At 41.8% G+C, this 15,960-nt stretch overlaps 1 protein-coding gene across 2 annotated transcripts in view; it reads left to right on the plus strand.

The window, feature by feature from the left end:
- Positions 1-15,960, plus strand: part of LOC138676323 (TRPM8 channel-associated factor homolog) — a 151,252-nt gene that overhangs the window by 61,449 nt on the left and 73,843 nt on the right. For both annotated transcript variants that reach the window (XM_069765509.1, XM_069765510.1), the window contains exon 5: positions 4,224-4,437. In XM_069765509.1, coding sequence (XP_069621610.1) covers positions 4,224-4,437 — 214 coding nt within the window. The remainder of the gene's footprint in view (positions 1-4,223; positions 4,438-15,960) is intronic.

Below are 15,960 nucleotides of genomic sequence, written 5' to 3' on the forward strand. Positions count from 1 at the left end.
CTCTTGAACATTTCAACCTTTTCCCACATACCAAATGATTGCACAGCACTCTGTCAGATCAGCGATCTGACTTACAGTGCTGCAGGCTTACCAAGCGCCTGCTCTGAGCAGGCGCTTGGTTAGCCACCTCCCTCCCTGCAGGACCCAGATGCCGCGGCCATTTTGGATCTGGGCCTGCTGCGATAGGCAGCTGACACCCGGTCGCGATCGGCCGCGCTCCCCCCGTTAGCGCGGCCGGTCGCGTATGACGTACTATCCCGTCGGTGGTCATACGGGCCCACCCCACCTCGACGGGATAGTACGTCAGATGTCAGAAAGGGGTTAACACCACCTTTTGCTGCGATTAGAGCTGCAAGTCACTTGGGGTATGTCTCTATCAGTTTTATACATCAAGAGACTGAAATTCATGCCCATTCTTCCTTGGCAAACAGCTCTAGCTCAGTGAGGTTTGCTGGAGATCATTTGTGAACAGCGGTTTTCAGCTCATTCCACAGATTCTCGATTGGATTGAGGTCTGGACTTTGACTTGGCCATTCTAACACCTGGATATGTTTATTTGTGAACCCATTCTATTGTGGATTTTGCTTTATGTTTGGGATCATTTTCTTGTTGGAAGACAAATAAATCTCCATCCCAGTCTCAGGTCTTTTGCAGACTCCAACAGGCTTTCTTCAAGAATGGTCCTGTATTTGGCTCCATCCATCTTCCCATGAATTTTAAGCATCTTCTCTGTCTCTGCTGAAGAAAAGCAGGCCCAAACCATGATACTGCCACCACGTTTGACAGTGGGGATGGTGTGTTCAGGGTGATGAGCTGTGTTGCCTTTACGCTAAACATATTGTTTGGCATTGTTGCCAAAAAGTTTGATTTTAGTTTCATCTGACCAGAGCACCTTCTTCCACATGTTTTGTGTGTCTCCCAGGTGGCTTGTTGCAAACTTTAAATGACACATTTTATGGATATCTTTGAGAAATGGCTTTCTTCTTGCCACTCTTCCATAAAGGCCAGATTGTTGTCCTATGGACAGACTGTTCCACCTCAGCTGTAGATCTCTGCAGTTCATCCAGAGTGATCATGGGCCTCTTGGCTGTATCTCTGATCAGTCTTCTCCTTATTTGAGATGAAAGTTTAGAGGGACGGCCGGGTTTTGGTAGATTTGCAGTGGTATGAAACTTCTTCCATTTCAATATCATCGCTTGCACAGTGCTCCTTGGGATGTTTAAAGTTTTGGAAATAATTTTGTATCCAAATCCGACTTTAAACTTCTCCACAACAGTATCACGGACCAGCCTGTTGTGTTCCTTGGTCTTCATGATGCTCTCTGTGCTCCAAACAGAACCCTGAGACTATCACAGAGCAGGTGCATTTATACGGAGAGTTGATTACACACAGGTGGATTATATTTATCATCATTAGGCATTTAGGACAACATTGGATCCTTCAGAGATCCACAATGAACTTCTGGAGTGAGCTTGCTGCACTGAAAGAAAAGGGGTCGAATACTATTGAACGCCCCACTTTTCAGTTTTTGAATTTCCACAAAAATTTAAAATAACCAATAAATTTCGTTCAACTTCACAATTGTGTTCCACTTGTTGATTCTTCACCAAAAAATTACATTTGGTATCTTTATGTTTGAAGCATGATATGTGGGAAAAGGTTGAAAAGTTCCAAGGAGCTGAATGCTTTCGCTAGGCACTGTATATCCAATACTCTTTAATACACCATCAGTACTTTAGACGAAAAGATGGACATGCAGGATTACAGAGGCGTGCGAGGAGAGACGCCGATGGCCATTTCGCGAACACTCGCTTCAACATTTGTATAGTAAGCTATGCCACTTTAGTGGTATACCTTATGATGATTAGCGTAGCTGGCCGGGACTGGAGTGGAAATGCCAGAAATCGCAATATTTTTGTGCATCTGCCAGGTTGGGCAGAAATATTTTGACTTATTAAGGTATTTATGCCAGATTTTTGGTATAAATGCCTTAATAAATCACAGCAAAGGACTTTTTGATACGTGAATGAATGTCCAATAGACACTTTGAAACCTGGGAACTCATCAACATGAAAGTCTAGTGTTAGAGATGTGCGATAGTTTGAAGTTTGAATTTTCCTCAAGAGAAAGACAGAAAGATACACTGGGAATCCCTGATCTCCAATTTACTAAACACCACTGTAAAAGGAATGATAAACCAATATGTGAAGTCAAATGGTGCTGTGCGGGGAAGCCAACTTGACCATTGAAAACTAAATTGCTTCTCTAATGTGGGAAATGTTGCAGGGAAAGTTTCTTATTTTTGCAAATTAAATTACAATGTGATCAAATTTGCATGTAAGCGCAAATATCAGGAAATTCGACTTGAACTCAATCCCCCCCAGATTGATCCACTCATCTCCAGCTAGTGCATTATATGTCTGTATATGAATTATTGAATGACTTAATCATCTTGATCCATAAATTAAATTACATACAAACACAGGGGTAGTCTGGATTGTGCACCACCGAGTTATGTGATCTTATACATTCTTAACTTCTTGTGATTATTTTCGGTATCTTTTAATTCTGTTGCTAACTTTGTATTTATTTGAATCTGTAGGCTTTTGACAGTAGCTGGGTGTAACTTAATTTATGGATTTTGATGATAATAATAATAATTTTTATTTATATAGCGCCAACATATTCCACAGCACTTTACAATTAAGCGGGGACATGTACAGACAATAAATTCAGTATAAGTTAAGACAATTTAAACAGTGACATTAGGGGGTGAGGTCCCTGCTCACAAGCTTACAATCTACAAGGAAATTGGGGGACACAATAGGTGAAAAGTGCTTGTTATTTCAGGTCTGGCAATTATAATAAACTAGATGGCAGCCCGATTCTAAAGAATCGGGAGTCTAGAATCCATATATACTTGAAATTCGGCAGGAGCTTGAAGAGCAACGTCACTGGGCCCGCCTCCACGCAGTAGAAACTTGCTGTGAGGTAAAAATTCAAAAATCACACCAAAATGGCGGGCGGAGTGTGTCACAGTACGGCACGTTTCTGATTGGTCGCTCGCAGCAGGCGGCAACCAATCAGACACTGGACACTGTTGACGTCACTTATCTCCGGACATTAGCTCCGGACATTAGCTCCGGACATTAGCTCCGGACATTAGCTCCGGACATTAGCAGGAAGTAGTATTCTAGGCAATTATATATTAGATAGGGATTTTCATATGAAGGTGCATGATCCGGTCATCATCAGCCCGTATGTTTAAGTGCAATAGTCAAGTATCAAGTGCAGTTATCGTGTGCATGGAGGGTGTGGAGACAGATGAATAGTAGGGTGCCGATTCACATGCAGCTAATATTTGGAAGGAGGGAACAGGTCAAAGTTAGTTTACTGAGTAGTTGATGTGGTAGGCTTGTTAGAAGAGATGGGTTTGATTATGAAGTTATTCCATACTCTATTAATGAGTATAAAATGTATTATGACTCCATAACTTTGCTGTCAGTGTGGGGATCTTGCAACATAATTTCTATGGATGTTTGTATTGACCAGTACTCACATTAAGAAATTTCATCAGATAACTTAACTTGACCCCAGATCATGTGCATACAAAGATTTCAGAAGAGGTTTTATTTTCCATCTGAATTCTTGTATAATGCACAGTAGTAACAGCAGCATCTGCCGTAGTTGCAGTAGGTGCAATAGAAGTAGCTGTGGTAGGTTGCAGTAGGTAAAAAGATTATTCTAAACCAGACATGCATCAAGATGAACTAGCAACATGGCTGACATACACTATTTAAGCGAGAAGGGCAGGGTTACTGACATCAGAGCTGTGCTACAGGGAGATAGACAGGACAAACTGATTACACAGCACTGTAACAGAAACAATACAATGACAATACAATGCTGTATGATTCTCAAGTCATGGAATATGTCATAATGGGCTACCACTTTAATGTTGGTGAATTTCCAGGTTTCATTATTTGCTATTGGACATTCATTCCTGTATCATGCAGTTCTTGGTTTTATTCTGTATTGATTTTAGCATGCATCATGGCGTAATAAAGTTTTTTTTTCAAGATATTATTTTGAAATAAGTATTCTTGGTATTCAAGGTTTTAGTCTGGCTTATAGGATTTATTATTTATTAATTTTTTTGGTTCAGATTGATTTTTTTGCATCCAACCAGAACTAATTTTATGCACTATCATACTGCATTTTAGGTCCAGATCGGCTGTCAGACAGATGACCTGAGCTCAGCAGAACAGTTGTGTCGTGCCCCAGTGGTTGTCTGTAAAAAGAACGTTGTTAATGAGAAAGTTGTGATATCCACTGTCTGGGGAGGACTCCTGTATGTTATTGTCAAAGCGAAAAGTCAACTAGGAACAGTTCCCATTATAGTCTATGGAGCAGAACCAGCTCCAACATTTATAAATGGTAAGTGAGATGTATTTTTTTATGTTCAATTAAAAGCACCCTTCAAAATGGACATACTCTGCACATGATAAGAGCATAGTTGGTGGAAGTGCAATCATATTAGTTTTATTGCCCGAATAAGTTTATCAGAAACTTATGCTAAATGGTTATTAGGTTTCTCAACTCTCTTCTCTTGGTGTCTTCACATTAGGACTAAGCAACTTGAAAACAGAATAGTACCCTCAAAAATATAACAATAATAACTTGATATAGCGCCAACATATTCTGCAGCACTTTACAAATATAGAAATATGCAATGGAGCTTTGTGAAAGGTTAATTTTTGTGGTATGAGTTACCGTATTTTTCCGACCATAAGACGCACTTTTTTTCCTCCAAATTTGGGAGGAAAGTGTGGGTGCGTCTTATGGTACGGATGTAGCATGTGGGGAGGGGGGCAGCAGTGAGTGGGATCGCACTGTTATCCCACTTCAGGATGTCCCCGCTGCCCAGAATCAGCGCTGGAGAAACCATGTGCTCCCGATGATTAAGTGCAGTGAATATTCATTAGCGGCTCCCCGCCCACCTATCAGCTGAGCGGTGAGCCGGGAGCAGCAAATGCTTAAGCAGGGACACACATGGCTTCTCCAGCGCTGATTCCTGCAGCAGCTGGGCAGGTCTGTGTGTCCGGGGGAGAGGAGGCAGCAGCAGGGGCCAAGGGAGAGAGGAGATGGCTGCATACCTGCCTGCCATGCCTGGGCTGGACGCTGAGTTCTGTGCAGGAGGACCTGTGATGATGTCAGGAGTGGGCGGGCTGGAGCATCACATGGCAGCTCAGAGCCCTCCCTCTTCTTGACATCATCACAGGTCCTTCAGGCTCTCCAGTCTCCACTGCAGCTTCCTCATAACCTGTGCTATGGAAATGAAAGAGGGACTGCTCTGTGTACAGTAATGGGATGCTCCAGCTTTAACCTCACCATAGTGTGGCTGGCTGCCACATTTAAGAGGTTAGTCTTTACAAAACACAATAAAGCACTCTGCCACTCCTTTGGTGAACTATAACTCCCAGCATGTCATAGGATCTGCAGGACATGCTGGGAGTTATAGTTCTCCCATGGGATGTTAAAGCAGCACTCCAGTGTTATTTTGCAGTGCTGGAGTGGTGCTTTAAATATAAGCCCTGTGCCCCCATTCTTATACTCACCCTCCAGCATCTTCATATAGTACTGTACAGACACCACACTTGTCCCACAGCATCCAACATAATAACATACTATTATATATAATAACACCACATATAATAGTATGTCATTTATGTTATTAAATATTTTACCACATTTTTTAGCTTCAAATATTTTTTTTCCCTATTTTCCACCTCTAAAACCTGGGTGCGCCTTATAGTCCGGTGCGTCTTATAGTCCGAAAAATACGGTACCTTTTATTGGTATACTGTAAATTTGGGGTACATAAGAGCTTTGATTGTTTTTTTTTGGCGGGGTGGATCATTTAAAAAAAACCCAGCACTCTGGTCGTTGTTTATTATTTTTTTATCGCATTTATCATAGAGATTAAATAACATAATAATAATAATATGGATTGTTATGGAGGTCAAAATGCTACATGTGTACTTTTTCTTTTCTTTTTTGACATAATAAAATATTGTTAATGGGCAAAGTGTTCGTTGATGATGGTATAATTTGCTGCAATATTTCTGTATTGCAGTGAATTGTGCCTCTCAGCATTACACTGGAGGCAGTCTATTAGGCACTAACAATGGCAGATCCTATATTCACAACAAATCTGGAGGCCAGTATAAAGCTGAATATACACTTAAAAATTATTGCAAACAAACTTTCTTAACCCCTCTGTGACCTTAGACGTACTATCCCGTCGAGGTGCCCTGGGCTTATCTGACCCTGGACGGGATAGTACGTCATAGCCGATCGGCCGCGCTCACGGGGGGAGCGCGGCCGATCGCGGCCGGGTGTCAGCTGCTTATCGCAGCTGACATCCGGCACTATGTGCCAGGAGCGGTCACGGACCGCCCCCGGCACATTAACCCCTGGCACACCGCAATCGCGATGTGCCGGCGGTGCAGGGAAGCACCGCGCAGGGAGGGGGCTCCCTGCGGGCTTCCCTGAGACCCCCGGAGCAACGCGATGTGATCGCGTTGCTGCGAGGGTCTCACCTCCCTCCCTGCTCAGTCCAGCTCCGGATCCAAGATGGCCGCGGATCCGGGTCCTGCAGGGAGGGAGGTGGCTTCACAGAGCCTGCTCAGAGCAGGCACTGTGAAGCCTGCAGCGCTGCATATCAGATCAGTGATCTGACAGAGTGCTGTGCAAACTGTCAGATCACTGATCTGTGATGTCCCCCCCGGGACAAAGTAAAAAAGTTTAAAAAAAATTTTCCAAATGTGTAAAAAAAATAAAAATAATGAAAAAAAAAAAAAAATATTATTCCCATAAATACATTTCTTCATCTAAATAAAAAAAAAAACCCAATAAAAGTACACATATTTAGTATCGCCGCGTCCGTAACGACCCGACCTATAAAACTGTCCCACTAGTTAACCCCTTCAGTAAACACCGTAAGAAAAAAAAAAACGAGGCAAAAAACAACGCTTTATTATCATACCGCCGAACAAAAAGTGGAATAACACGCGATCAAAAGGACAGATATAAATAACCATGGTACCGCTGAAAGCGTCATATTGTCCCGCAAAAAAAGAGCCACCATACAGCATCATCAGCAAAAAAATAAAAAAGTTATAGTCCTGAGAATAAAGCGATGCAAAAATAATTATTTTTCTGTAAAATAGTTTTTATCGTATAAAAGCGCCAAACCATAAAAAAATGATATAAATGAGGTATCGCTGTAATCGTACTGACCCGAAGAATAAAACTGATTTATCAATTTTACCAAACGCGGAACGGTATAAACGCCTCCCCCAATAGAAATTCATGAATAGCTGGCTTTTGGTCATTCTTCCTCACAAAAATCGGAATAAAAAGCGATCAAAAAATGTCACGTGCCCAAAAATGTTTTCAATAAAAACATCAACTCGTCCCGCAAAAAACAAGACCTCACATGACTCTGTGGACCAAAATATGGAAAAATTATAGCTCTCAAAATGTGGTATTGCAAAAAATATTTTTTGCAATAAAAAGGGTCTTTCAGTGTGTGACGGCTGCCAATCATAAAAATCCGCTAAAAAACTCGCTATAAAAGTAAATCAAACCCCCCTTCATCACCCCCTTAGTTAGGGAAAAATAAAAAAAAATGTATTTATTTCCATTTTCCCATTAGGGCTAGGGTTAGGGCTAGGGCTAGGGTTAGGGCTAGGGTTAGGGCTAGGGCTAGGGTTAGGGCTAGGGTTAGGGCTAGGGTTAGGGCTAGGGCTAGGGTTAGGGTTAGGGTTAGGGCTAGGGTTAGGGTTAGGGTTAGGGTTAGGGCTAGGGTTAGGGCTAGGGTTAGGGCTAGGGTTAGGGTTAGGGTTGGGGTTACAGTTAGGGTTAGGGTTTAGATTACATTTACAGTTGGGAATAGGGTTGGGATTAGGGTTAGGGGTGTGTCAGGGTTAGAGGTGTGGTTAGGGTTACCGTTGGAATTAGGGTTAGGGGTGTGTTTAGATTAGGGTTTCAGTTATAATTGGGGGGTTTCCACTGTTTCGGCACATCAGGGGCTCTCCAAACACGACATGGCGTCCGATCTCAATTCCAGCCAATTCTGCGTTGAAAAAGTAAAACAGTGCTCCTTCCCTTCCGAGCTCTCCTGTGTGCCCAAACAGGGGTTTACCCCAACATATGGGGTATCAGCGTACTCAGGACAAATTGGACAACAACTTTTGAGGTCCAATTTCTTCTCTTACCCTTGGAAAAATAAAAAATTGGGGGCAAAAATATAATTTTTGTGAAAAAATATGATTTTTTATTTTTACGGTTCTGCATTATAAACTTCTGTGAAGCACTTGGTGGGTCAAAGTGCTCACCACACATCCAGATAAGTTCCTTAGGGGGTCTACTTTCCAAAATGGTGTCACTTGTGGGGGGTTTCAATGTTTAGGCACATCAGTGGCTCTCCAAACGCAACATGGCGTCCCATCTCAATTCCTGTCAATTTTGCATTGAAAAGTCAAATAGCGCTCCTTCCCTTCCGAGCTCTCCCATGCGCCCAAACAGTGGTTTACTGCCACATATGGGGTATCAGCGTACTCAGGACAAATTGGACAACAACTTTTTGGGTCCAATTTCTCCTGTTACCCTTGGTAAAATAAAACAAATTGGAGCTGAAGTAAATTTTTTGTGTAAAAAAGTTAAATGTTCATTTTTATTTAAACATTCCAAAAATTCCTATTAAACACCTGAAGGGTTAATAAACTTCTTGAATGTGGTTTTGAGCACCTTGAGGGGTGCAGTTTTTAGAATGGTGTCACACTTGGGAATTTTCTATCATATAGACCCCTCAAAATGACTTCAAATGAGACGTGGTCCCTAAAAAAAAATGGTGTTGTAAAAATGAGAAATTGCTGGTCAACTTTTAACCCTTATAACTCCCTAACAAAAAAAAAAATTGGTTCCAAAATTATGCTGATGTAAAGGAGACATGTGGGAAATGTTACTTATTAAGTATTTTGTGTGACATATCTCTGTGATTTAATTGCATAAAAATTCAAAGTTTGGAAATTGCGAAATTTTCAAAATTTTCGCCAAATTTCCGTTTTTTTCACAAATAAACGCAGGTACTATCAAAGAAATTTTACAACTATCATGAAGTACAATATGTCACGAGAAAACAATGTCAGAATCACCAGGATCCGTTGAAGCGTTTCGGAGTTATAACCTCATAAAGGGACAGTGGTCAGAATTGTAAAAATTGGCCTGGTCATTGACGTGCAAACCACCCTTGGGGGTAAAGGGGTTAAAGGGAACCTGTCACCCCGTTTTTTGAGATTGAGCTATAAATACTGTTAAATAGGGCCTGCGCTGTGTGTTCCTATAGTGTATGTAGTGTACCCCGATTCCCCATGTATGCTGAGAAATAACTTACCAAAGTCGCCGTTTTCGCCTGTCAATCAGGCTGGTCAGGTCGGGAGGGCGTGGTGACATCGCTGGTTCTTCCTCAGCTTTACGTTGGTGGCGTATTGGCGAACAAGCAGCGCGCGATCTGCGCTGTCATCCCTTTCGTCGGTGAGGGCGGCCATCTTCCTGGGGCAGCGCGTGCGCAGATCGAGTGCTCTGCTGCACGGGGCTTCAGGAAAATGGCCGCGGGATGCCGCGCGTGCGCATTAGAGATCGCGGCGGCCATTTTCCCAAAGCCGAGATGCAAACTCGGCTTTGGGAAAATGGCCGCTGCGATCTCTAATGCGCACGTGCGGCATCCCGCGGCCATTTTCCTGAAGCCCCGTGCAGCAGAGCACTCGATCTGCGCACGCGCTGCCCCAGGAAGATGGCCGCCCTCACCGACGAAAGGGATGACAGCGCAGATCGCGCGCTGCTTGTTCACCACTACGCCAATACGCCACCAACGTAAAGCTGAGGAAGAACCAGCGATGTCACCACGCCCTCCCGACCTGACCAGCCTGATTGACAGGCGAAAACGGCGACTTTGGTAAGTTATTTCTCAGCATACATGGGGAATCGGGGTACACTACATACACTATAGGAACACACAGCGCAGGCCCTATTTAACAGTATTTATAGCTCAATCTCAAAAAACGGGGTGACAGGTTCCCTTTAAGAACTGTCATGGTTCCACCCCCAGTATGTCTGGGATGACAGCTTGTCAGTCCAATCTGGTATAGGGGTGTGCTGAAGGTGTCGGTACTTTGATTTACAACTTGGCTATCCAATCTGTTACAGGGGGTGCTGAGCTATCAATGTGTTGATTGACATCTCAACTATCCAATCTGAGACTCTGAAACATCAGCTGTCTCCATGTGTTTATTATTCCAGTTAATGGCCATCTTCTTAACTGAGCGGTTTCTCCCAGACCTCTGCCAGACATGCATTCAGCCTGTGAGTCTTGTGCTTTCCTGTGCTTTGAGTTGTGTATGCTTGATCTGTTGCCTGACCATGGACTTCATTCTGACCATCCACCTCTTTAACCCCTTCAGCTCTGGTCCGTTATCTTCCCAGTGCTCTGACCTCAGAATGTTACCTTACTACGCTTTTGTCTCTTCCTTTTGTTTATGACGTCCCCTTTTGGCTTCTGAGCTTGGACTCCTTGACCATTCTGATTCATAGCTTGGCCGTTAGAGGTGACTAGCATCACATCACGTCTGGCCAATACATTTTTGTTTTTCGCCAGTAACGCTTTGTGACCAGGTGGCGAATTTGATGCAGATGATTCAGGATCTGGCAAAGGATTGCCGCAGTCCAGAGTCATCGCAATATCAGTTGCAGGGCCAGATAAATAACTTAACAAAGACCCCTATACCCCCCCATTGTCGGCAGTGGCTGAGACGACAGTACTAGGGATGAGCGAGTATAATCGTGGGTATTTGGTACTCTGCGAGTAATGAAGTACTCGCGGTACTCAGAAAATAGCAAGTATTTCCCTACTCGGATCGCCCACCCAGCATAGTATAGATGTGTATACATATTATACTGTATATATATATATATATATATATATATATATATATACACAGTACAGAGCAAAAGTTTGGACACACCTCATTAAGGCTGGTTTCACATTTGCATTTAAAAACGCAGTGTTTTAAACGCAAACGCATTTGGTGAGAAAACAGCGTTTAAATGCTGTGTTTTTTAGGCGCATGCGTTTTTACATGTTTTAACACAAACGCAGCGTTTTGACGCGTTTACATGCATTTTTTCCTGCGTTTGCATTTTTGAAACGCATGATGAGAAGTGTGTGACAGCTGCCAATCATCAAAATCAACTAGAAAACCCACTATAAACAGAAATACCTAGGGTTAGGGTTAGGATCCCTAGTAACTCTAGGGATCCTAACCCTAACCCTAAAACACAAACTCTAACCCCAACCCAAACTCTAACCCTAACACAAACTCTAACACAAACTCTAACACAAACTCTAACCCTAACCCAAACTCTAACCCTAAGCCTAACACAAACTCTAACACAAACTCTAACCCTAACCCAAACTCTAACCCTAACCCTAAAACACAAACTCTAACCCTAACCCAAACTCTAACCCTAACTCTAACACAAACTCTAACACAAACTCTAACACAAACTCTAACACAAACTCTAACCCTAACCCAAACTCTAACCCTAACCCTAAAACACAAACTCTAACCCTAACTCAAACTCTAACCCTAACACAAACTCTAACACAAACTCTAACACAAACTCTAACACAAACTCTAACCCTAACACAAACTCTAACCCTAACCCAAACTCTAACCCTAACCCTAAAACACAAACTCTAACCCTAACCCAAACTCTAACCCTAATACAAACTCTAACACAAACTCTAACACAAACTCTAACCCTAACACAAACTCTAACCCTAACCTAAACTCTAACCCTAACTCTAATACAAACTCTAACACAAACTCTAACCCTAACACAAACTCTAACACAAACTCTAACCCTAACCCAAACTCTAACCCTAACACAAACTCTAACACAAACTCTAACACAAACTCTAACACAAACTCTAACACAAACTCTAACACAAACTCTAACCCTAACACAAACTCTAACACAAACTCTAACACAAACTCTAACACAAACTCTAACACAAACTCTAACACAAACTCTAACCCTAACACAAACTCTAACCCTAACCCAAACTCTAACCCTAACTGTAAAACACAAACTCTAACCCTAACCCTAACCTAAACTCTAACCCTAACTCTAACACAAACTCTAACACAAACTCTAACACAAACTCTAACCCTAACCCTAACACAAACTCTAACCCTAACACAAACTCTAACCCTAACCCTAACACAAACTCTAACCCTAACCCTAACACAAACTCTAACACAAACTCTAACACAAACCCTAACCCTAACCCAAACTCTAACCCTAACACAAACCCTAACACAAACTCTAACACAAACTCTAACCCTAACCCAAACTCTAACCCTAACCCAAACTCTAACCCTAACTGTAAAACACAAACTCTAACCCTAACCCTAACCTAAACTCTAACCCTAACTCTAACACAAACTCTAACACAAACTCTAACACAAACTCTAACCCTAACCCTAACACAAACTCTAACCCTAACACAAACTCTAACACAAACCCTAACCCAAACTCTAACCCTAACCCAAACTCTAACCCTAACCCTAAAACACAAACTCTAACCCTAACCCTAACCTAAACTCTAACCCTAACTCTAACACAAACTCTAACACAAACTCTAACACAAACTCTAACCCTAACACAAACTCTAACACAAACTCTAACTAGAAAACCCACTATAAACAGAAATACCTAGGGTTAGGGTTAGGATCCCTAGTAACTCTAGGGATCCTAACCCTAACCCTAAAACACAAACTCTAACCCCAACCCAAACTCTAACCCTAACACAAACTCTAACACAAACTCTAACACAAACTCTAACCCTAACCCAAACTCTAACCCTAAGCCTAACACAAACTCTAACACAAACTCTAACCCTAACCCAAACTCTAACCCTAACCCTAAAACACAAACTCTAACCCTAACCCAAACTCTAACCCTAACTCTAACACAAACTCTAACACAAACTCTAACACAAACTCTAACACAAACTCTAACCCTAACCCAAACTCTAACCCTAACCCTAAAACACAAACTCTAACCCTAACTCAAACTCTAACCCTAACACAAACTCTAACACAAACTCTAACACAAACTCTAACCCTAACACAAACTCTAACCCTAACCCAAACTCTAACCCTAACCCTAAAACACAAACTCTAACCCTAACCTAAACTCTAACCCTAATACAAACTCTAACACAAACTCTAACACAAACTCTAACACAAACTCTAACCCTAACACAAACTCTAACCCTAACCTAAACTCTAACCCTAACTCTAATACAAACTCTAACACAAACTCTAACCCTAACACAAACTCTAACACAAACTCTAACCCTAACCCAAACTCTAACCCTAACACAAACTCTAACACAAACTCTAACACAAACTCTAACACAAACTCTAACACAAACTCTAACCCTAACACAAACTCTAACCCTAACCCAAACTCTAACCCTAACTGTAAAACACAAACTCTAACCCTAACCCTAACCTAAACTCTAACCCTAACTCTAACACAAACTCTAACACAAACTCTAACACAAACTCTAACCTAACCCTAACACAAACTCTAACCCTAACACAAACTCTAACCCTAACCCTAACACAAACTCTAACCCTAACCCTAACCCTAACACAAACTCTAACACAAACTCTAACACAAACCCTAACCCTAACCCAAACTCTAACCCTAACACAAACCCTAACACAAACTCTAACACAAACTCTAACCCTAACCCAAACTCTAACCCTAACCCAAACTCTAACCCTAACCCTAAAACACAAACTCTAACCCTAACCCTAACCTAAACTCTAACCCTAACTCTAACACAAACTCTAACACAAACTCTAACCCTAACACAAACTCTAACACAAACTCTAACCCTAACCCAAACTCTAACCCTAAAACACAAACTCTAACCCTAACCCTAACACAAACTCTAACCCTAACACAAACTCTAACCCTAACCCTAACACAAACTCTAACCCTAACCCTAACACAAACTCTAACACAAACTCTAACACAAACCCTAACCCTAACCCAAACTCTAACACAAACTCTAACACAAACTCTAACCCTAACCCTAAAACACAAACTCTAACCCAAACGCTAACCCTAACCCTAAAACACAAACTCTAACCCTAACCCAAACTCTAACCCTAACCCTAACACAAACTCTAACACAAACTCTAACACAAACTCTAACCCTAACCCAAACTCTAACCCTAACCCAAACGCTAACCCTAACCCTAAAACACAAACTCTAACCCTAACCCAAACTCTAACCCTAACACAAACCCTAACACAAACTCTAACACAAACTCTAACACAAACTCTAACACAAACTCTAACCCTAACCCAAACTCTAACCCTAACCCTAAAACACAAACTCTAACCCTAACCCAAACTCTAACCCTAACCCTAACACAAACTCTAACACAAACTCCAACACAAACTCTAACCCTAACCCTAACCCAAACTCTAACCCTAACCCTAAAACACAAACTCTAACCCTAACACAAACTCTAACCCTAACCCAAACTCTAACCCTAACACAAACTCTAACCCTAACCCTAGGGATCCTAACCCTAACCCTAGGGATCCTAACCCTAACCCTTTGGGTTAGGGTTAGGATCCCTTAGGGTTCGGGTTGGGGGGTGGCTTATCAGTGTGTATTCTTGTGTTTTTCTATAAAAACGCATGCAAACGCATGTGCTTAAAAACGCATGCATTTACATAGACATCAATATGTTTTTTTGCGGCAAAAAAAGCCGCTAAAAATTACTACATGTTGCATTTCTGCAACACAACGCATGCAGAGAAAAAACGCATGCGTCGTCAAAACGCGTCAAAATGCATGCCAAAAACGCATGCGTTTTTAATGTTAAGTATAGGGGAAAAAACGCAAGCTTTTTTTGCGTTTTTTTGCTCAAAAACGCAAAAAAAAAAACGCAAATGTGAAACCAGCCTTAAAGATTTTTCTGTATTTTCATGACTATGAAAATTGTAAATTCACACTGAAGGCATCAAAACTATGAATTTATATACTTAACAAAAAAGTGTGAAACAACAGAAAATATGTCTTATTTCTAGGTTTCTCAAAGAAGCCACCTTTTGCTTTGATGACTGCATTGAACACTCTTGGCATTCTCTTGATGAGCTTCAAGAGGTAGTCACCGGAAATGGTTTTCATTTCACAGGTGTGCCCTGTAAGGATTAATAAGTGGGATTTCTTGCCTTATAAATGAGGTTGGGACCATTAGTTGTGTTTTGCAGAAGTCTGGTGGATACACAGCTGATAGTCCTACTGAATAGACTGTTAGAATTTGTATTATGGCAAGAAAAAAGCAGCTAAGTAAAGAAAAACGAGTGGTCATCATTACTTTAAAAAATGAAGGTCAGTCAGTCTGAAAAATTGGGAAAACATTGAAAGTGTCCCCAAGTGCAGTTGCAAAAACCATCAAGTGCTACAAAGAAACTGGCTCACATGAGGACCACCCCAGGAAAGGAAGACCAAGAGTCAGCTCTGCTTCTGAGGATAAGTTTATCCAAGTTACCAGCCTCAGAAATCTCAGGTTAACAGCAGCTCAGATTAGAGACCAGGTTAATGCCACACAGAGTTCTAGCAGCAGACACATCTCAACATCAACTGTTAAGAGGAGACTTTGTGCAGCAGGCCTTCATGGTAAAATAGCTGCTAGGAAACCACTGCTAAGGACAGGCAACAAGCAGAAGAGACTTGTTTGGGATAAAGAACACAAGGTATGGACATTAGACCAGTGGCAATCTGTGCTTTGGTCTGAT

The sequence above is a fragment of the Ranitomeya imitator genome, chromosome 4, assembly GCF_032444005.1.
Source record: "Ranitomeya imitator isolate aRanImi1 chromosome 4, aRanImi1.pri, whole genome shotgun sequence".
NCBI lineage: Eukaryota > Metazoa > Chordata > Amphibia > Anura > Dendrobatidae > Ranitomeya > Ranitomeya imitator.